General features: G+C 43.4%; 1 protein-coding gene across 7 annotated transcripts in view; it reads left to right on the top strand.

The window, feature by feature from the left end:
* Nucleotides 1–23015, top strand: part of TIAM1 (TIAM Rac1 associated GEF 1) — a 293585-nt gene that overhangs the window by 145916 nt on the left and 124654 nt on the right. For all 7 annotated transcript variants that reach the window (XM_003895546.4, XM_009202373.4, XM_017956476.3 and 4 more), the window contains 2 exons: nucleotides 13379–13826; nucleotides 20133–20305. In XM_003895546.4, the coding sequence (XP_003895595.2) occupies nucleotides 13379–13826; nucleotides 20133–20305 (621 nt within the window). The remainder of the gene's footprint in view (nucleotides 1–13378; nucleotides 13827–20132; nucleotides 20306–23015) is intronic.

Genomic DNA, 23015 nt, shown 5'->3' with positions numbered 1-23015 from the left:
AGGAATAACATGAGTGGCTTCCAGTTCTTACTTTGCAACCAGCCAGTTGTTTGACCTTGGGCAAACCCTGACTTCTAGTCATTCCTCTGAAAAATGGGGATAAAGATGCTCAGCTTGCCTGCTTCGGGGTCTAGTGCACGAACCCGTGGGGAGGAAACTAAGAGACTTCGCCCCAGCCCGGGTGACAAAAGTGAGACTCCATCTCCAAAAAAAAAAAAAAAAAAAAAAAAGACTTTGAAAGTGTTTTCCTAGTGAAAGGAGGCACCATTACCTTAGTTGGCGGTGATAATTAAGATTAGGATAATAAAATGTTGGGCAATTGAGCCGGCTTGGTGGCTGCGGCAGGGGGATGCTTTGAGCCTAGGAGTTTAAATCCCACCTGGGCAACATACTGAGACTCTGTGTCAATAAAAGAAAGAAAGGAAGGTGGAGTAATCCTGCATGCATTGGGCCTTTTCTGGTACTTCTGTTCCCCAAGGCAGAGTTCAGGGAGTCTTGGCTTTTGCTGAGGATGGGGAGGTGGTTTGTAGATGGTGCTTCAGGTTAAAATTCCAGACTGGGCCCATTTGCCTTGACGGTGGAGCAGCCTCAAGGTTGACCAGCAAACTTCCCTGCACAGCACTCTGATTGCCCAGTAGGAGGTGGTGCTGCACCTTCCGGCCTCGCTCCAGTGCAAGTCAAATGGGCATTTCGAAGGTATGTTCTGCTGGAAAGGGGGTCTAAATATAATGGGCATAGGATGGAGGATGTAGGGAGAGCCGATAAAAAGAAAACTGGCATTAGACTGTCTGTGTTCCTGCCTGAGGACAGGTTTTGCTGATGGTGTCCAAGCCAGGTATCTTAACTCCACCTCTTCTTACCTGAGTGACTTTGGGTAAGTTGTTCACTTTCTTGTAGCCTCAATTTCTTCATCTGTCAAATGGAGATGATAAGGTTTTTTGAGAAAGTAGAATGAAATAGTATGTGAAGCAAAGTGCCTGGTTCTTAGGAAGCAGCCAGTAAGGGCAACTTTGTTAGCTGTTGTAATATTCATCATTGTTAGTGGAACCATATGGGTTGAGGACCCGGGGTATTTCTTTGTATCAGTATCTTGAGTACCTCATAAAGGTGGAAACAGTAGACACTAGGGATGCTAAAAGCTGGGAGGGAGGGGAGCAAGAGTTGAAAAATGAATTATTGGGTACCGTGTTCACTGTTTGGGTGATGGGTTCAGTAGAAGCCCAAACCTCAGTATTGCACAATATGTCCATTTAACAAACATGCACGTGTACCCCTTGACTCTGAGGAAAGAAAAAAACACTTGTGTCCTAGAAATCAAGTTGCTACCAAGGCTGCATCTGTGGTCTGAGAAGGTAAGCCCGAAGCTTGCCTCTAGATGTACTCCCTGAATTTTAAACCCATCTCTTCTGAATTGAGAGTATAATGACACAAGTGACCAGATAACCCATCTGCAGCCCCTCTGTCTGCCCTGCGAGGGCTACTTCTGCACTGCCAATTGGACAGATCATGGAGATATGTGACCTATTAAAGAGTCACCTGAAAGGGATCGAAGGGCTGTCTTGAAGGCATCATCAGATTGGCACTGCAGGGCTGATTCAAAGAGATGATCTATAGGGCCTTTGGAGCTTAGAGAAGGATACAGTGACACAGACTGTTAAAAACAGAACATCATCTTCGACTTTCACTTTCACCTGAACGGTGCTAAGTTAGTGCATATGCTATGTAAGAGTTGAGAGGGGTGCCCTGTTGTATTTTGGCTCTCCGTGATTCCGACTCTAGGGATGGCTAGACCCCTGCTCTCCTTCACATTCCATGGCTGATGGGGATTTGAGCTTTTGAGTTATGGTTACCCCCAGAAAATGGGCAAAGCAAAGGACAGTTCTCCCCTCCAGGTCTGGTACCACTGAAAGCTCTCATGTGTCATTGTTATATGAAATTTCCATTCTTTGGCTTGTCACTTTCTAAAATTGTTAATATATGGAAGTGAGATCATCTAAAGGTGGTGTCTCATAAAATCACTGCTTAGGCAGCTTAATGTAATGGGAAGTGCCATTGGCCAGGAATCCTAAAAAGTGCATTTGCATCCTGGCGTGAGTGCTTACCCAGTGGTGACCTTGGGCCAGTCACTCCATCTTTTGTGGCCCAGGATCTCTTGCTGTCCAGTCTGAGTGACACCAGCCTCCCACAGGGCCATTAGGAGAACCAAATAGGATGCCATGCATGGAAACCTCTTGTGGAGCCTATAAAATGCACGGAAGTATTATTTTTGTATTGACTTTATATGTTGAGTGAGGATCTTTAATGACTTGAAACAAACCCCAGAATTATGCACAACACTATCCACCCGCCCACATTTCCTAGTCTAAGTTTGGCGTGTTCATCCAACGCGATTTCTTGAGAGCCCACTATGTTCCAAACAGTGTATTTTAAGAGGCAGTGGGTGTGGAAGCTTCCTTGAAAAGAATGCTTTTTAAAAATTTTTTTTTTCTTTTTTTTGGTAAAAGTTTTTGACCCAGGAGACCTCTCCAGTGAGCTTGAAGCGTAGATATTAAGTCTCCTCGGCTGCCCTGGTGATGTAGTTGAATCTGTAATCGTCCTGTCAGCACTTTTACTCCCCAGAAAAGAGTTCCTGGCAGACATTTGACCCAGGAGCGTGACCTCTAAGCCTGGAAGAAAACACATGTTATCTGAAATAATGTGAACAACTTCATTTGATTTGAAAATGATGAAAAAAGGGTTTTTGGCCCTTTTTCCTGTTTTTGGATTTTTTCAGTAGTTGGATGGATTATTGAAATGTGAAGGCACTGGAGTTCACATTTCAGTCTTGAACGGTGGCACATACGTTCTTCAGGGTCTGTCTGGCAATTTTGGGTTTAATCCGGGTATTTTATGAGCATGTTTGTTGTGCATGCACATGTGCACTGTGCAGAAAAGTTTGTCTTGGGGGTCAACATGAGTAAAGCCTCATGCTATTTGAAGCAGAATTTATTTCTGTTGGTTTCTGTAAAAGTACTTAATAGGTTACTCCTTGGATTTAATTGATGGCTAGTTCGTCTTTGGGCCTGAACTTTATGAATTTCTTTAATTACAGACAGAGGAGGGGGCTGCCTAGTGTCAGACAAAGAAGTTAGGAGCCTATCTGAGCTTCCAATTTTGAGGCTGTTACCTCTTGGTTATTTAACTTCTATGGATCTCAGTGCCTCTTACATGAGGCTGGAGATTCTGCAAATGAATGAATGGAGAACTCACGGCACAGTTTTACACATACAGATGCTTAATAGGAGTTTTACACATACAGATGCACAATGTGATAGTGAAGACTGCCTCATTGTTCTAGGGTTCAGCTCTCCTGTGTCTTTGAGACTTTCAGTGTGTGAGTTGGCGAGAGAACCCTACCGTTTGATGGAGTCTTATAGCCAGGTTCTGTGTTCTGTGGGAAGCTTTGGCGTGGAGCCGTTGTGCGTGCTTGCAAGGAGAGCTTCATTCATCCACTCGGGAGATGAAGGAACATGGCCAGGTTCTACTGAGCATGTCTCTGGGAACCTCAGCCTCAGGAGAGCAGCAAGGAGCCTGGCTCTCCGAGCATCCCTAGCCAGGTGTGGTGCTGGTGAATAGGTTTGTGCGTTTCACTGGCCAGTTTCAGACACAGCAGCATTCCCAGAAAATAAAGAGATTAGGAGATAAGGTGTCACAACTGGATGAAAACCCAGGTATTCTTTTTTTTTTTTGAGACAGAATCTCACTCTGTTGCCCAGGATGGAATGCAGTGGCACGGTCTTGGCTCACTGCAACCTCTGCCTCCCAGGTTCAAGCGATTCTCATGCCTTAGCCCCCAGAGTAGCTGGAATTACAGGCACGCACCACTGCGCCTGGCTAATTTTTTGTATTTTTAGTAGAAACAGGGTTTCACCATGTTGACCAGGCTGATCTTGAATTCCTGATCTCCAGTGATCACCCTCCCGCCTCAACCTCTCAAGTGCTAGGATTACAGGCGTGAACCACCGCACCCGGTCAAAAATCCAAGTCTTCTGACTTGCTAATCAGAGAGGGCCTTTTCTTCCAAAGCACACACCCACAATGCACTGCCTCCCTGTGCTTGAAAAGGTTTCAGCTCAATATCCTCAGATTTTAATATCAAAACCCTCAATTGTGGTACATGCACACACACATACACACACACACAAGGGCTTGGCTGAAAAGAAAATTGTTACTGCCCACTCTTGTCACCTAAAACAGTGATTACAGAGAGAGGTGGCCAGGATAACTCTAGCAGAGCCATCCCTCATGGCTGCCTTCTTTGATAAGCAAGTAGTCGCGTTGATGATTTCATTAATAACAAGTTAGAGTGCAGCATTGTCAGAAGAGGAGCTTGAGTTCCTAGAAAAATTATCTTGATGTTTAAAATTTTGTTTTATTTTGCAACTGAGCTTCAATGCCTCAGAGATAAGTTTGTTTCCTGGGCTGAAAATGCACATCAACAACCATATGATTCTTGACCTTTGCTCACAGACTCTTGAGAATCAGATGAAAAATGTGGACCTTTTCCTTAGAATAAAGACTTCTGCATATCATTTCAAGGGATCCATAGGTCCCCTAAAGTACATTCCATCTAGAGGCTTCTTTCTGGTTAAGAACCTCAGGTTTTTGTATAACAAATTTTTTCACGTAAAATCGATTTTTAAAACACCCTTGTCTTTTTTTCCCTTCTCCTCTGTCTTCTGTTTGATGCTTTTTTTTTTTTTCTTTTCTCTTTATCTTTCTTTTTCTGGCACGTAAGTTAAGCAATGAGATATTTATTTTGAAAACGAACCCATGCATTTTCAACAAGAATATGTATCTTCTTTGCCAAGATCTTTTTTTGGGAAGTGGGATGGCGGGTAGGTAGTTGAGAGATAGCTTATGTCAGCAGTTCTTAGACCTTTTTATACTCTTAAAAAAGTAATTCAGGTGGCCTAGGTGGGCGGATCATTTCAGGTCAGGAGTTGGAGACCAGCCTCTCCTACATGGTGAAACCCCATCTCTACTAAAAATACAAAAATTAGCCGGGCATGGTGGCGGGTGCCTGTAATCCCAACTACTTAAGAGGCTGAGGCACGAGAATCATTTGAACCCAGGAGATGGAGGTTGCAGTGAGCTGAGATTGCACCACTGCATTCCAGCCTGGACTACAGAGCAAGACTCCGTCTCAAAAAATATACATATATATATCTCTCTCTATATATAAATATATATCAAATATATATGATATATATCAAATATATATGATATATATTTTCTATATGACAAATATATTTGATTTATTTTATATGTATTTATATATTGTATAAATATATATTTATATTAAAAAATATATATTTTGACCAGTCTAGGAAACATAGTGAGACCTCGCCTCTACAAAAAGAAAAGGAAAAATTAGCTGACCATGGTGAGTACCTATTGTCCCAGCTACTTGTGAGGCTGAGGTGGAAAGATGGCTTGAACTCAGGAATTTGAGGCTTTCACCCGGGAATTTGAGGCTTTCATGAGCTAGGTCACACCACTGCACTCCAGCCTGGGTGACAGAATGAGACCCCTATCTCTAAAAGAATACAATGTTTTATTGTCTAAAATAAAAGATGTGGGACAGAGGCATTGTTTTCCATTTTTGCAGATCTCTATGACTTACAGCTTAACAGAAGACACTAGCATCTCATATCTACTTTTGCATTCACTCTGTTGCAATATGCTGTTTGGTTGGACCCTATGAGCAGAACCTGGCCTTGCACAGGGTAGTTGGAAAAGGAAGAGCCTCACGGATTCCCTGGACATATTTTAGGGAACCGTAGTCCATACTTTGAGAGCTGGTCATTTATGCTAATACAGGTTGGGAGCATTCAGGATTATGATTATTATTATTGTTTTTTGAGACAGGTCTCGCTGTGTTTCCCAGGCTGGAGTGCAGTGACTGTTTACAGGTATCATCATTGTGCATTGCAGTCTTGAACTGGGCTCAAGTGATCCTCCTGCCTCAGCCTCTTGGGTGGCTGGGACTACAGGCATGGACCACTATGGCCACCAGTTCAGCTTTTGAGGATCACATTCTTAGGTCGGGCACAGTGGCTCATGCCTATAATCCCAGCATTTTGGGAGGCCGAGGTGGGAGGATCACTTGAGCTCAGGAGTTCAAGACCAACCCAGGCAACATAGTAAGACTTTGTATCCACTAAATTTCAAAAAAATTAGCCAGGTGTGGTGGTGTGTGCCTGTAGTCTCAGCTTCGTAGTAGGCTGAGGTGAGAGGATTGCTTCGGCCTGGGAGGTCAAGGCTGCGGCAAGCTATGATCATGTCACTATATTCCACCAGCCTGCATGACAGAATGAGACCCTGTCTCAAAAAAGAAAAAAGAAAAAAAAAAAGATCACATTCCTAGTATAAGAATAGAGGAAAGTTGTGCCCCTTAACTCAAATTGGGTCATAACAATGTGTAATCATTGTTTTCTTACAGCATAACTGTAAATGTATGACTGTTGGATGTGGCCATGAAGCCAGCCTGCCCTAAAGGCCTCACAGGGTCTCCATGGGTCCCAGGGGAGAACTTAGGAAACTCACCTGACTGGCCTGTCACATTGTCATTTGGGCCCAGTTGGCTTTGGACCACCAGTTGACCGAGCATCTAGCTTGGGCCATAAGATAGTTCAATATATCTTTTTTTTTTTTTTTTTTTGAGGTGGAGTCTCGCACTGTTGCCAGGCTGGAGTGCAGTGGCACAATCTCAGCTCACTGCAACCTCTGCCTCCCCGGTTCAAGTGATTCTCCTGCCTCAGCCTCCGGAGTAGCTGAGACTAGAGGCACCTGCCACCACACCCAGCTAATATTTGTATTTTTAGTAGAAATGGGGTTTCACTATGTTGACCAGGATGGTGTAGATCTCTTGACCTCATGATCTGCCCGCCTCGGCCTCTCAAAGTGCTGGGATTACAGGGATGAGCCACCACGCCTGGCCTAATATATCTTTCTTACTTTCTCAATTTTTTAAAAGAGTTAACAAAAATTTAAGTGAACTCCGATTGCATCCACACAAGACATAATCCATCTGGGTTGCGTGAAACCTACAAATGTAAGCTTTGTAGCTAGGACTCATTTGTCACCTCAACTTTAGTTGAGCATGAGCTGAGTTGAGAAATGACAAAACCTTTAACTCCAGCTGCAGTGCATTCCATGAGAGACTGTTTTCCTTGTTTTGAGATTGTGGTGGAAAATGAGCAACAGTGAGTTCATTCAGCAATTATTTTTGAAGTGCCTTCCCCATGCCAGGCTCTATTCTTGGCACTTGGGATGCGTCAACGAGGAACGATCCACGAGCTCGTGGAGCTCGTTGGGGTGAAGTGGGTGTGTGTGGCAGAAAACAGTTAGCACAATAAGTAAGCGATGTGCTATGGAAGAAAGACAGGGCGTGTTGAGGAAGATGGCTGGGGGTAATTTCTGACAGGGTGGTCAGGGTGGGCACTCTTGAGAGGGCAGACCTGGATAGGGACTTGAAGGAGAGGAGGGGAGGAGGGAACTGGCTCCTGAGTTGCAATATGGGAGGATGCGCGGCACGTTTCAGCAAGGATGAGGAGCTCAGTGTGGCTGGGGTGGGGTGGGGGTGGGAGAGGAGATGCTGTGGAGAGGTTGGCATGGCAGTTGGAGGAAGCACAGAGAAGGCTTCTGGTTGTAGTAAAAGGGGGGGACGTGAATATTCTTGGGAGTGAGAAAGGTTGGGAGTATGCCCTGGAATGAGTTCTTCAGTTTCACTGGTGGGCCGGGACATCTGAAGCTCAAGTGCTAAAGCCGGACACTGGGGGAGGGTCTGGAACAGCAGTCTGAGGAGTCCTCCGCATTGCTCCTGGAACATTTACCTGGCAGTGGTGTGCTGGATGGATTGATGGAAGGAAGATGGTTTAGAAGAGAGAGCTTATTGCTCAACCAGTGATGTGGCACTCAGAAGGGAAGAGAAAAAGCTGAGTCTCTGATATATTATGGATAGTGAGGCAGGAGGGGAGGGATGACTGTAAAGTATAAGCACATACATAGAAAAGCAGATGAAAGGAGAGGTGATGATTCGTTTAACTTAGACATAAAGCGTCTCCAATCAGGAGTTACCTGAAGGAACATTTCAAGCTTTTGCCAACTTACTTTGGAATCTCTTTTTGGTAACAGTAAGAATTTTGGTTCCAATGCTTGTAGCTGAAATTGTGAGTCACTCCCATTGGAAATCATTAGAAGAAAAGGAATGGGTGTTGGAAACATAAAAAGAAGGGCATAGAGATTTTGCCCTAAGAAAGGAAGGGAAGGGAAAATAGAGTTGATTTCCTATGCTGGCAAATCAAGGATGGCAATTATTAGTAATTTATAATAGTGACCAGTAGTTACTAATTTACGATGTAGAGAACGTCACCATTTTCCTAGTTTAGTGTGCTGTTTTATGAATGTGAAAACAGTGAACAAGCCTAATTAGTATTAGGCTAGCACCAGCGTTGGTATGCCTGTGTTTTTCCCAGGTTTCTCAGAGACCTTTCTTCCATGTTGGTGCAGGAAGTTAGCAACTGAGTTCAGGCAATGCCTTCTCTCCTTGGGCCGAGATGTAAGTAGGGCTGAAGGTGGAGATGATCATAATTATAGTTAACATTTTTGAGCAGGTACTATGTGCTGGGCTCAGTTCAAGACACTTTTCCTGGGTAACTCAATCTCACAGTGTCTTACAAAGTGTCTTACAAAGTACATGTGTTGCTCTCCCCATTATACATATCAAGAAATTGAGGCACAGATTGGTTCAGAGTCATTTACCTAGAATTGATACTTGCTGTACTGAGATTATCAAAGGAGAGTGTACTGAGAATACCAAGGAGATAATACTGAGAACCAAAGATGATATTCGTGTGTGTGTGTGTGTGTGTGTGTGTGTCTCTAATGAGGGGTACTTAACATTTTGGGGTGGAAGAAGATGATAAATCAGAGGAAGGACATGTTAGAATTTAACAAGCCAGAAACAGTTCTAATTCAGGATTTCTGCAGGTCCACATTTCTTTACCCCCTGGAATTCAGTGAATTCTGCATTATATTTAGCATCTTAACACAGGTATATTCAAGCTAAGCTGGATCTATCAGGGAAATTAAAGTGACAAAGGAAACATTATCTAATTGCATTCGACTTATAACTTAACTACAAGTGGCCAATTGATTCTACTCGTCCTGGAATTGTCCCAGAGCCTTTGCACTTTCTGGCTAATTGCATTTTCAAAATTGTGTTCGCACATCATTAGCTCAGAAAACCTCTCCCTTTCGTCGTATTTGAAGTCTCCTGTCAAAACAACTGGAGCCTTACCACAATGTGTCATTAGTCTACATTCATGCTGCGTGACCCTCCAGTTTTTAAGGCGGTGAAAACAGGCTTTGAATTTGCCTCTTGCCTCCCTCATTTTAGTGTGGGAGCTCATTTAAGCATTTGTTGCCCAGCTCAAATGCTAAGAAAACTCTTGCCCACAGCTGTTGTATGTATTAGGCTACAGCTGGCCACTTGTGCATACATTCATTTTGGGGAAGCTGCCAGTAGAATGGAAACTGGTGAGTGCCCTGAAAATCTGGCTTCAGAGAATTTGTCCTGGGAGAACAGGATTGAAGAGCCTCTCTGCCCCGTGAATGTTGTTCGTGATCGGAAGTCTCTTCAACGGAGTGCTTCTAACATGGAGAGTTTATCTGGAGCTGTTTTCTGGAAATCTCAGCTAGATCATGAACCATGTTTAGAATGATTTCTCTGTCTAGCCAGGATCTTACCATTTCCCTTGATTTCCTCTGCCTTTTTTGATTAAAATTTAGTATTTGACTCTAAGAGGGAACCTATCTTGCAGTTGCTACAAAAACTGCTGAAGCTCCCCTGGGACTATTCTGTGGTGTCAGTCTTCGGTATTTGTCGCTCCTGGGAAGACTGCGGAGGTTTCCAGGTGCTTCTGGGTAGGGGAAGGATCAGGTTTCCAGGTGCTTCTGGGTAGGGGAAGGATCGGGATTCTCAGGTGGGTAGTAGGAGGAGCCCTCCTGAAAGATGACCACTAAGTGAATTTGCAACACAATGAAGGAAAGAAAGAACGGTGTTGAGTAGCACCTCTGGCTGGGTCATCACCATTTCCAGCAACGCTGGAGAATGGACTTCTGGGAATTTGGGACATCCCAAGCTTCATGACTAAATAAGGGCTGGGGCTGGGCAACCTGCATCCGTTTCTCAGTGGGCTGGGTCACATATCAGTGGGGGCATGTGTACCACTGAGCCTGAATAACCACTTAAGGATTCAAGGTGGAGTTGTCTTGGATCACAGATGACAAGAGCATTCCCGGGTAGTGACACGGAGCTGTGTGGTTCCAAAGCATCCAAGCTCAGCTGGGGCCCGCAGGTCTTTTACCTGGAGTAATCACTTCCTTCATTAGTTTAGTGGTTGTCCCCGAGTTGAACACACATAGTCTGGGCCATGGCAGAGCTACAGTGTCAGTTGGCACGAGCAGATGTTCAGGTCTTATACAGAGGTGAGTGTCCATTGAGGCCTTACTCTTAGTTTAAATAGAGACAGATATGAAGACCTTCTGTAAAGGGATGGATGGTGTTGGGAATATAGTGGAATCTTAGGAGACATGCTCTTGAGAGTTGGTCTTTCAGGTCTCTGCCTCTCTTTTCCTTATCCTCTCTTCATCTCCTCCTTCTACTTTCTTCCACTTGAAGGTTTTAGCTTTTTGCCAGGCAGGTCAAGGCAACTGGATAAACAGTCACTCAGCTTTTGCTGAAAAAAGCTAGAAGAGCCATTGTTGGTAAGAAAAAGGGGAAGGCATGGGATTGGTTGGTTTGTTTTGTTTTTTTTTGTTTTGAGACAGGGTCTCACTCTGTTGCCCAGGCTGGAGTGCAGTGGGCAGTCTTGGCTCGCTGCAACCCCTGCCTCCTGGACTCAAGCGATCCTCCTGCCTGCCTCAACCTCCCTAGTAGCTGGGACTACAGGTGCATGCCACCATGTCCGGCTGATTTTTTGTAGTTTTATTAGAGACAGGGTTTTACCTTGTTGTCCAGGCTTGTCTCAAACTCCTGACCTCAGGTGATCCATCTGCTTCAGCCTCCCAAAGTGCTGGGATTATAGGCATGAGCCACCATGCCCTGCTGGGATTGAATATTTAGACAGAATCTGGTCAGGTGCTACCTCCAGCTGAGCCATGAGGTCGCCATATAATAGTGGAAAGTGTACTTGGAAGGATAGGTTTCAACCTCCCATCTGCCACCAGCCAGACTTGTGATTTTCTGAGCCGCAGGCTGTTAAATCAATGAGATGACTTTGCCAAGTCCCTTCCTCTTCTGGAGCTCTGGGAATTACAAGACGCCTGGGATCATTTCTCTCCTTTGTACCAAAGTCTCTCTTATGGAATAGTGATGTTACCTGTGTAGCTAAATTTCCCTGTCTTGTAGAGAAGCATTTCACCTCTTTGCATTTTAGAGGAGAGAACTTAATAGCTGATTTTTTCATGCATACCAAACTTTCTTACCAGAAGGACTGAGACATGAAAATAATCCAAAAGTTTGGAAAATTCATGGACTTACCTTCTATAACTCAGTGGTTATCCTGAATAATCAACAATTGTCAAATTTTCTTTTTGTCTTGTATCAAGAAGGAAGCATATGGTCAGTGTCCCTGCCAGGGAGAAATGTGGGTTGATGACAGTGTTTTCCTGTTTGTGTAGAGGATTTTTACCAATTGGCTCTAGGTCTTTCATGACCACCCGTGGATGTTAATAAGCAGGATAGCAGATAGCAAAGCTGTGGGAGCCAGCAGTTACAGGGGTCTGCATCTGAGCTGCATTCGTGGTTTCTTTCTTTCCCTTAAGTCCCTCTAACTCCCGGGGGTCTAAGCTCCATTTATAATGGAGTTGATCCCTAGAAGCTCACCCAGCAATCTCCTGCTGCCATTCTACTCCCACCACCCTCTTTTTTCCATGTCTTACTATACACCTCTTTTAGTTGCTCACTTAATATTTCTTCATGATGAAGGTGAACTTTGAACAATTCTTAGAACTGACTAAGTGAGGTTCGTGGAGATACAGGCACAGTGTCTGTCTGGGGCCTTGTGTAGGCCAGTATTCGTTTGTGGCATGGCTTGTACTACCCCCATTGCCTCTCAGCAAAGATAGGAGCCCAGAGCATTCATTTGTATTGTAATTCAGAATATCTGGTTAGTTTTTACATGTTTGAACCAGAATTAGCCATTTGTGAGACTAACCAGAATTAGCCAAATTGGTGAAACCGCCAAACTGTGTATTACTTTGGCATCTTCTATATTAGACTCAGGCTCTCATTCTCTTCCTTGGAGAACAGTCCGGCTCCTTTCTTATGCATAAGACTGTTGAGCTGTTCTGTCCAATACTGCAGTCAGTATCCTTCCTTGATGACTACCATCATTTAATTATTGTTTATGGAAGTGCCTGTAGCACTTTAGAGCAATTAAGATACTGATTTAAGAACAGACCTATCCGTCTCAGAAATGTTCAACTTCAGAGCAGAAGCAGTTTTGGAAGTTTCCAGTGTTTTTAAACTAGGAATTGATACCCCCAGTATCTTGGCAGTTGCCCCGAGCTGTCACATGGCCCTGGGGCAGCAGGTAGCCTGCCCAAGGCTCCTAGCATCCCAGCTTTGAAAGGGCAAGGTAATTGGAGAGCTGGATGGAGCTGTAGGCCCTGCAGACTTATTTAGCACAATGCAGAGTGCAAGGCTGCTTGTTTTCAAGAAGCGAAGCTGATTAGAGGATGAGGATTCTTGCCTGCTCCTGGAACATGGGGCTGTGCCAGGTGAGTGGGTGAGGCGGTGCCCTAGCTATCTTTTCAGTCACCCCATTATAAAAGAGACTTCTAAGCAGGCCTTTTATTTATTTATTTTTAAAGATATCAGCTATAAAGACCTAGTTATTCATTGTCACTCCCTACATCTGGAACAACTAACTCATCTGCCTGCAGAATTTCCTGGAGTTCAGGGCAAGCTGATGAGGCTGAGGGTGCTGGGTTCTCAGCATGGCAGCTGTAGAATCTCAATCGCGAATTTGCCAATTCGTTAATTATCTTAGAGAAATAATAAGCTCTTTGAAGTGTTCCTTATTTCTTTTATATTTCTTGAACATTCCAAATCGTTTGCTCTCATGGAGGGTGGCTGAAGGTTTCCTGAGCAGCTCTGCTGGGTCTGTGCGGGTCCAGGGTTGAGCAGGACCTGGTCCAGGAGCCGTCGGGAGTGGCCGTACCTTATGCATCTCCCGGTGCTACAGAGCCCTGGCTGGACCCACAGGAGCTCCCGGGTTCCTTCTCTACGTGACGCTTGTCTTCTTTGCTCTCCCTTTCTGCTCCCAAGGATATTAATGCAGGCGAGGGCAGTGAGTTTGCAGACAGTGGGATTGAAGGGGCCACCACCGACACGGACCTCCTGTCCAGGCGATCCAATGCCACCAACTCCAGCTACTCACCGACCACAGGCCGGGCCTTTGTGGGCAGCGACAGCGGCAGCAGCTCCACCGGGGATGCGGCTCGTCAGGGGGTGTACGAGAACTTCCGGCGGGAGCTGGAGATGAGCACCACCAACAGCGAGAGCCTGGAGGAGGCCGGCTCAGCGCACAGCGATGAGCAGAGCAGCGGCACCCTGAGCTCCCCGGGCCAGTCGGACATCCTGCTGACTGCCGCGCAAGGCACGGTGCGCAAGGCCGGCGCCCTGGCCGTCAAGAACTTCCTGGTGCACAAGAAGAACAAGAAGGTGGAGTCAGCCACCCGGAGGAAGTGGAAGCACTACTGGGTGTCCCTGAAAGGTGAGAGCGGAACGGCCCTAGCTATGTGCCAAATACACTAACAGATGTGCTCCGTGGTGCACATACTCACGGGATGGGTGGGTTTATTGTTGTTGTTATATAGAATTTGAAAGTTATACTAATTTTAAAAATTTATCATGGTAAGAGCATTTCGCATGAAATCTACTCTCTTAACACATTTTAAAATGTGCAATATGGTATTATCGACTACAAGTCCAATATTGTAAGGCAGATTTCTAGAACCTAGTCTTCGGGGCTGGGCATAGTGGCTCACGCCTGTAATCCCAGCACTTTGGGAGGCTGAGGCAGGAGGTTCACTTGAGCCCAGGAGTTCAAGGCCAGCCTGGGCAGCATAGCAAGACACCAGCTCATAATAAGCAAACAAACAAACAAATAAATAAGCTAGAACCTATTCATGTGACTTAAGTGAAACTTTATGCCCTCTGAGTAGTAACTCTCCCATCCCCACCCCTGCAAATGATGTTTTATTTTCTTTTTTCACAGTTATGCTAGAGGAGCATCTCATGTCTAGTTTTGGCATATATGCAACTGATTTGATGACAGTTTCAAAGGATGAGTTCCAAAAACAAACAAATCTTTTTGGAATCATTCAGCTTTGCATCTTTCAAAGTGACTATTTTGGAGGGAAATTTATTAGCTTGAATTCTATGAAATTGCCGTTTTTTAAGGTAAAGAATTGGTAGAATAACGTTAATTTCATAGGCTTCAACCTGATATTAATGGAATGTATAGACCATCATGTTTATGAAAAAGTCAGTTACTATTTAATAGTCAAACTTTGTGTTTTTTACTGTGTATATATAGATAACAGACATGTATGTTAGATCACTTTATTTTCTGTTTATATAACCATGCTTGTATTTGTTGGTATTTGTTGTTATTTTGCACATTTTCGTGAATTACATGTACGTATTGTTGCACGTATCTGCGTACGTCCTGGCAGCGTAGAAAATGTAATATATTTGTGAGCTCTATATTTTAAAAAGAAAAACACTTCTCAAACACACAGAGTTTTCATCCCAAGCTAGACTTGAAACAGTGTTAATACATGGCAGGCTAGGTTAGCTATGTCAACAGGATTGATGGAAAGGCACAAGAGGAAGAAGCCTGGGCTTACCAGTATCAAACTAGATCATTTGATACTGGATTTCACAGACTGTGGTTGGTTTGGGAACATGCAATCCTAGAGACGTGGAGCAGCCTAGAGCTCTGCTTAGTGAGGTGAACACAAATGCCTATGCAGGTGCAGATCAACCCTTGCACGAGTAGGACTTGGGTTAGCCCCATTACTCTTGGTGCCAGCTGTTGCTCAGATGCCTGATGACATAGAAAGGGAGAGTTTTGGTTAGGATATAGGTTTTGCATGTGCCAGAGACCCGCCATGCCATTCCCAATGCCGTAAGCAAGACAGAACTTTATTTCCCTCCCACCTATCAGAAATAGACGATCGAAGGCTTGTGTGATAACTCTTTTCTATGAAGTCACTCAGAGGCCCCGGCTCCTTCTGAAGTTTTGATGCTCAGCTATTCCTAGAGCATTATCTTTCCCTTTTTTTCGTTTTGAGACAGGGTCTCACTCTGTCTTCCAGGCTGGAATGCAGTGGCACAGTTATAGCTCACTGCAGCCACAAATTCCTGGGCTCAAGTGATCCTCCTGCTTCAGCCTTCCAAGTAGCTGGGATTACAGGCATGTGCCACCATGCCTGGCTAATGTTTTTATTTTTTGTTGAGACAGGGTCTTGGTATGTTGCCCAGGCTGATCTCCAACTTTAGGCCTCAAGCAATCCTCCTGCTTTGTCCTTGGGTTTACAGGTACATTGGTTCCTGGCCTCCTAGAACATTATCTTTTGATGCTTTTTTGCTGTAGTGGTCTTGCATATGAGACATAGATATGCATCGTGGTGGAAGCATTTTGGAGAACTGCAGTGTTCTTTCTCATGTGTGACCTGCCTTATCTTAATTTGGAGGTGCTACAGGCTTATGTCTGAGGGGCCTGGATCACACCAGTGGCTCTGCTCTGGGAGAGTGAGAGGAGATGAGGGGAAAGGCTTCTTCTTCTTCCACTTCCTACTTCTCCCCTAGATGGTCACACCACTGGACACTGCAGCCTCTTATCCTTAGCAGCCCATCTTACTGTTCATTTTATTAATTAGTGCCAAGTTCTTAATAGCTTGATCTGAAGATCACCTGCAGCACAGCCTCTTGAGGATCTTTCTGGGTTGTACCCCACACCTGCTGAATCACAAGATTTGGAGGTGGGCCCTGGATGAGTTTGCTGGGGCTGCCATAGCAAAGCACCACAGCCTGGATGGTGGAAATAACAGAAATGTATCATCTCACAGTTGTGGAGGCTGGAAGTCCAAGATCAAGGTGTTGGCAGGGTCGGTTTCTTCTGAGACTGCTCTCCTTGACTTGGAGATGGCTGTCTTCTTCCAGTATCTTCACATGGTCTTCCCTTTACTTGTCTGTGTTCAAATTCCTCCTTCTTATAAGGGCACCATTTATATTGGATCAGGGCCTACCCATGTGACCTCATATTATCTTAATTACCTCTTTAAAGGCCGTATTTCCAAATACGATCATATTCTGAGCTAACTGGATTTAGGATGTTTGGAGGACACAATTCAGCCTGCAACAGGCCTTGACTTTGTGATTTAAACAAGCTTCCCAGGGGATTCTCACTCTCCGGTTGAGAGCAGCAGTGTTAGTGGTGTAAAATAAAAATGATTAATTGGCTTTTTTTACTTTTGACATATCAGAGGGGTTTATTTTGTTTCTGCCATTCCCTCCAAGAGTAAATGATACAGGAAGTCAGGGTGCAGGTGTCCAGGAGCGCAGCCCACAGGCTCTTTAGGGAAGGGAGTCTTTACTTTCTTGGTGACGCAGATCTGAGTGACACAACCTGTTGGAATTCAGCCCCAGAACATGGAGCCACTGAGTTCTTTGCTTCATCCTGATGGGTTCCCAGTATTTGTTGACAACCTCAGGGCTTTGTCCTCGCTGCTCAAAAGCAAGACTTGCGGCGGACTTTTTCTTAGCAATGCTTGAATATTGGGAAATAAAAAGCAGAACACATTGGAACTGTGGGATAGAGATTTTTTTTCCCCCAAAGATTCTTTCCCATTAGGCAAAGTAGTTGATTTTTTTAAAAAAAGATTTCATTTGGAATTAGTCTCTGGAGTGTTTCCATGGGCAACGGAAGAACGTACAGATTATGTTCCAGGGAAGATGAAGGTAAACAGACTTTCATCAGGGGGAATGTGGTTCTCAGATTTGCTGCTTCGTGTTCATCTTAAAATTGGAACAAGTTGATCATTGAGTAAAAGCTGATTTTAGTCACCTTTGGTGGTGCTTTGTTGTGGATGATTCGAAATCAAAGTTGAAAAATTATAAAAACAATTACCTGATAGGGACCATACAATATTCAGTAGGTGTACATGTTAGGATTTGTGAGTGTCCCCTAATGCATTATCCACAGACTTCTTTCTCTTTTCTTAACCCACGTTAAGGTGTGTTGCTCCTTTTATGTTAAGAATCTACTTTTCATTAGTGTTGAATTAGTCACAAAAACTATTTAGAGCAGGGTTTTTCAACAGTGACACTGTTGACATTTTCTGGATAATTCTTTGTTGTGAGGGCTGTCCTGGGCATTGTAGATGCTTAACAGCTTCCTTAGGTTCTGTCCACTAGATACCAATAGCACCTTCCCCCAAGTTGTGACATCCAGAAAGGTCACCAGACATTGCCAAGTTTGCCCCACCATGAGACCCTCTGATTTAGAGGAAAACAGTTTCCGCCTCCCAGTTTTGTTATTTCTTTCTGTCTCTAATCTGTGCTAGCCTAAGGCATGGAAATAGGAGGTACAGATGATTCTGCTTTTTGATACAAGTGTTCCTGAAAAGCCTTGAGATTCTCAAAATCTTTGGGATTTGAGAAAAATAGAGTTGGGGCAGTCTGCTCCACAGGTATGTATTTAAATTACACCATGCAACTTTTAAACCCCAAACTAAAAAAAATTAGCTTAGTGTGGTGGCTCACTCCTGTAATCTCAGCACTACAGGAGGCTGACACAGGAGGATCACTTGAGGCCAGGAATTTGAAACCAGCCTGGGTAACATAGTGAGACCTTGTCTTTACAAAAAAAAAATATACAGATTAGCCAGGTATGGTGGCATATGCCTGTAGTTCCAGCTACTTGGGAGACTGAGATAAGAGGTTCACTTGAGCTCAGGAGTTCAAGGCTGCAGTGAGCTATGACTGTGCCACTGTACCCCGGCCTGGGCAACAGTGGGACCCCATATCTAAAAAAAAAAAAAAGTAATAAAAAATAGAAATAACCCTGCAGAACTCCACTCAAATTTTTTAACAATAAGCAACATAAAACTTTATCTTTTTTTTTTTTTGGAGATGAAGTCTCACTCTGTCGCCCAGGCTGGAGTGCAGTGGCACAATTTTGGCTCACTGCAAGCTCTGCCTCCTGGGTTCACGCCATTCTCCTGCCTCAGCCTCCCGAGTAGCTGGGACTACAGGCGCCTGCCACCACGCCCAGCTAATTTTTTTGTATTTTTAGTAGAGATGGGGTTTCACCATGTGAGCCAGGCCAAAACTTTATCTTTCATTTAAATTTTTTTGTGACAGGGTCTTGCTCTGTTGCCCAGGCTGGAGTGCAGTGGCATGATCATGGCTCAGTGCAGCTTCAATCTCCTGGGCTCAAATAATCCTCCCAGCTCAGTCACCTGAGTCGCTGGGACCATAGGCATGTCCGGCGAATTTTTTTTTTTATTTTTAGTAGAGATGAGGCCTCACTATATTGCCCAGGCTGGTGTTGAACTCCTGGGCTCAAGTATTCCTTCCACCTTGATCTCCCAAAGTGCTGGGTTTACAGGCATAAGCCACTGTGCCTAGAAAACTTTATCTTTCAAAAAAGCGTTAGTATAAGGGTTTACCTTTGAAAAAAGAAGCAACTGTAATTTGAATGGGTAGAAGGAACAATTGAGACTCCTGAATTATGGAGACAAGGACCACAAGTATGAAATCATGATGCTCAGCAGCACCGTGCAATAAGGACTTGTAAGCAGAGCCCGTGGTCAGACTGTGCCAAGAGAAAAAATGTGAAATGAGTGGGCAGGGCATATCAATATGCTTCATTCATCTGTGTGAAAGGATGTAGAGTTCAACAGCTCTTCTATGGTAATGTGAAATATTATAGGCTAGGAAAAGTTGCCCTTGAACCAGTGTGACCTTTCCATTGATCTGCATCATTCTACACTACTAATCGCATATAAGCAAATTTGCTTTACAGATTCCCATTGTAGCTGAATAGATTGAACTTTCAAGGGTTGTGCAGTTCACAGGAAGTGTAGCACTTGTTTGTGGTAAGGAAGATGGTGAAAATGTACGGATAGCTTATGTTGAAGTTGAGGAAGAGTCATAAAGTTATACCCTGGCTTCCCCTGAAATTGATTTCAGTTAGTTGAGAGTAAGTGTTCAGCTAGTAGTTGCTATTAAAGTGAGCCTCAAGTTTAGGTGATAATGGAGGGAATCTATGGAAGCCATCTTGCCACAAGTCTATGAAATATTCTGTTGCTACTATCTTGTTAGTTTCACAGTGCAATTATGTATGGACCAGGACTCTGGCTTCTCCCAGGCCTTTGTATGTGTGCCATGGATTTCCTCTTTCAGTAGGAACAAGGGCATGGTTGGCTTCTAGAAAAAAAATGTTTATAGATAAGACGTGAGACCAAAAATGTATCATTGTTTTTCTTATCCTTAACGTACTTAATGCTGGTATTATATATTGTTTTATCCAAGGGCATGGTCTGGAAACTACCATTTCTAGGTTTTTCTGGTTGCATATCATGTGAGACATATTTGAATAAGCTTCAGTCAGAAGGTAGTGACTTCCAGTCCTCACACAGTGCCAGGCACAGTTCTGGCCTGGAGGACCATGTTTATACTCGCCTCAGGACAGATGAGTCACAAGACCCTATGTCTGTGAATAGACCTGTAATGAATCAATCTAAAACCCAGAGGCAGGGTTTGAGAGAACTTGAGGGCATGCAGGAAGGAATCCCAGGCAGGCTGAGAAGCTATAATTTAAGATCTTTGACCTTCTTTAGTCCCATCCAAGACTTAAGTCCAAGCCTGGCTCCATTCTCTTTACTTCCTGGGTTCCACGTGCTTTAATTTTCAGCCTCTGACAGGGTGCACGTGTTAGATTCCACTATGGGTTTTTTTGTTTCCCAAGCACTAAATACTCATGCACACCCCTGTTCTGTTTCCTCAGGATGCACGCTATTTTTCTACGAGAGCGACGGCAGGTCTGGGATAGACCACAACAGCATCCCCAAACACGCCGTCTGGGTGGAGAACAGCATTGTGCAGGCGGTGCCTGAGCACCCCAAGAAGGACTTTGTCTTCTGCCTCAGCAATTCCCTGGGTGATGCCTTCCTTTTTCAGGTTTGTTGGGCACTCCTTTGCAGGGCATTTCAAACCTCTGAACTGGGTACCTTCTTTTCTTTTTCTTGCCTAGGTACCCAGTCTTCCTCTACTGCTTTTTTTTTTGGTGGTGAGATTAATCTGTTGCTCATTATAAAAACAAAAATGGTGAATGACAAAATAAACATCTATACCAAATTCCAAGAATAGGTACATTCAGAGGTTTTCCAAGTGAAGGCTAAGGAGGCTATGAGTTGGATGTGAGAAACTTGCTCTGTTTGTCATGAGTTGAAGGATATCTTCGTGTGGTCTCAGTACCATTTCTGTTGCATTTAAGAAAAGGATCATGAATTTCTTCTTTTAGACATGATTTGAGCTGTCAAAAATTTTTACTTACAATATGTTCTTTTCTAATATTAATCATAAAGTAAAATAATGACATCTCAGAAATGACTGGCATCACCTAACAGTTTCTCTTCCTCATCTGATCAAAACTTTCTACTCAGCATCCTTGAATTTCAACTTGTAAAAAAAATATTTCTCTGCTAACTGCTTCAGGATTAACATTTTCTTTGATACGGAATCTTTTGAGTTTGGATAGTTATAATATACTCAGCAAGAACTTTTTTGTGTTGTTATGTAGGAAGGCTTTCTTTATTGATTCCATTCAAGAATTAATTTCTCAAATCTTTATTCTGTGCTTCCTATGTGCCCTGCATAGTGCTACTGAGCACACCAAGAAGATTTTGACAGTTCGTCTTTTTTTTTTTTCACCCAGGCTGTAGTGCAGTGGCACAATCTCAGCTCACTGCAATCTCCGCCTCCCAGGTTCAAGCAATTCTCCTGTCTCAGCCTCCTGAGTAGCTGGGACCATAGGCACCTGCTGCCATGCCTGGCTAAGTTTTGTATTTTTAGTAGAGATGGGGTTTCACCATATTGGTCAGGCTGGTCTCGAACTTCTGATCTCAGGTGAGCCACCCACCTCAGCCTCCCAAAGTGCTGGGATTACAGGTGTGAGCCACTACGCCCAGCTGACAGTTCATCTTCTTCAAAGTGTTCACATAGAGCAGAGGGGACAGACACAGTAAATCTTTATAATATGGTAAAGCCTAACAATGACTATTAAAGGAAGAGCAGGTATAAATGGCATGACAAGGACAGTAAGAATATAACATGGAAGGAGGGGTCTGGAACAAAGGTATAGAGGAAGGAAATCATATATTTCACCAAGTTTCTGGCTTTGGCTTCAGAACCTGTTTCTTTTTGGACAATTAAAGTAAGAAATATAAAGTGCTAATTTTGATTATGTAAAGACAAAGCATCTGTGTTTTCTTTTTTAAAAATCTGTGATGTAAAACACAGAAAGAAGAGTGCACACAACGTAAGTGTACTGCTCCATGAGCTACCATAAAGTAATTATGCAACCACTAACTAGGACAAGAAATAGAAGTTTCAGGCACCTAAGCCTCTCCCCCAACCCCACCCCACTCACAAACGCAACCTGCTAGTTGAATTGAGTGAATATGTCTTTTATCATCCAAGCCAAGACACTTTTGTTTATCTGGGAATGACTTAATTTCCACTTCATTTTTGAAGGATAGTTTTGCTGGATATAGAATTCTTAATTGACCATCTTATTTCAGTGCTTTGAAAATGTCATCCTACTGCTTTCTGGCCTTCATGGTTTTTAAAGAAAGATCAGCTGTTTATCCTATGAGGCTCCCTTGCTGATTTGAAGATCGTGACTTTGTCTTTAAACAGTTTGAGTATTATGTGTCTAGGTATATCATTCTCTTTGAGTTTACTTTACCTGGAATTGTCTTTCAGATACATATCTTTTAATATTTTTTGAATTTTAAAAATTGTGAGTACTAGTGGCCACAAAATGTGTATATATTTATGGGGTAGTATCTTTTGGATCTGTAGGTTTCTGTGTATGTGTTTGTGTATTTAAATCACATTTGGAAAGTTTTTAGCTATTATTTCTTCAGATAATCTTCCTGCTTATTTATCTTGCTCCACTCCTTTGGTGACTCATGTTCTGTTTACATTAGTATGCTTGATGAAGTCCCACAAGCCTCTGAGACTCTGTGCATTTTTTTTTCATTCTATTCCTTAGTCTCACTTGATCTGTCATAATTGATCTGTCATAAGTTCACTGGTTCTTTTTTCTTCCAACTCAAATCTGTTGTTGAGCTCTTCTGGTTTTTTTTATATATATACATTGTATATAGTATATATAATATACAATATATATTATGTATAATACATACAATATATAATATATATTATATAATACATAATGTACAATATATAGTGTATAAATATACAACATATAAAAATATATATATATATAAATACATTTTTTTGTTTTTGTGACAGAGTTTTGCTTTTGTTGCCCAGGCTGGAGTGCAATGGCACAATCTCAGCTCACCACAACCTCTGCCTCCCAGGTTCAAGCAATTCTCCTGCCTCAGCCTCCCAAGTAGCTGCACCACCAAACCCGGCTAAGTTTGTATTTTTTTTTTTTTTTTTTTAGTAGAGGTGGGGTTTCTCAGTGTTGGTCAGCCTGGCCTCAAACTCCCAAACTCAGGTGATCCACATGCCTTGGCCTCCCAAAGTGCTGGGATTACAGGTGTGAGCCACTGCACTTGGCTATTTTTTCTTTTTCTTTCTTTTTCTTTTTATTTTGAGACAGAGTCTTGTTCTGTCCCCCAGGCTGCAGTGCAGT

This window comes from Papio anubis, chromosome 4 (assembly GCF_008728515.1).
Source record: "Papio anubis isolate 15944 chromosome 4, Panubis1.0, whole genome shotgun sequence".
In the NCBI taxonomy this organism is placed as follows: Eukaryota; Metazoa; Chordata; class Mammalia; order Primates; family Cercopithecidae; genus Papio; species Papio anubis.
Note: the sequence above shows the minus strand (reverse complement) of the source record. Positions and strands in the feature narration are given on the sequence as shown.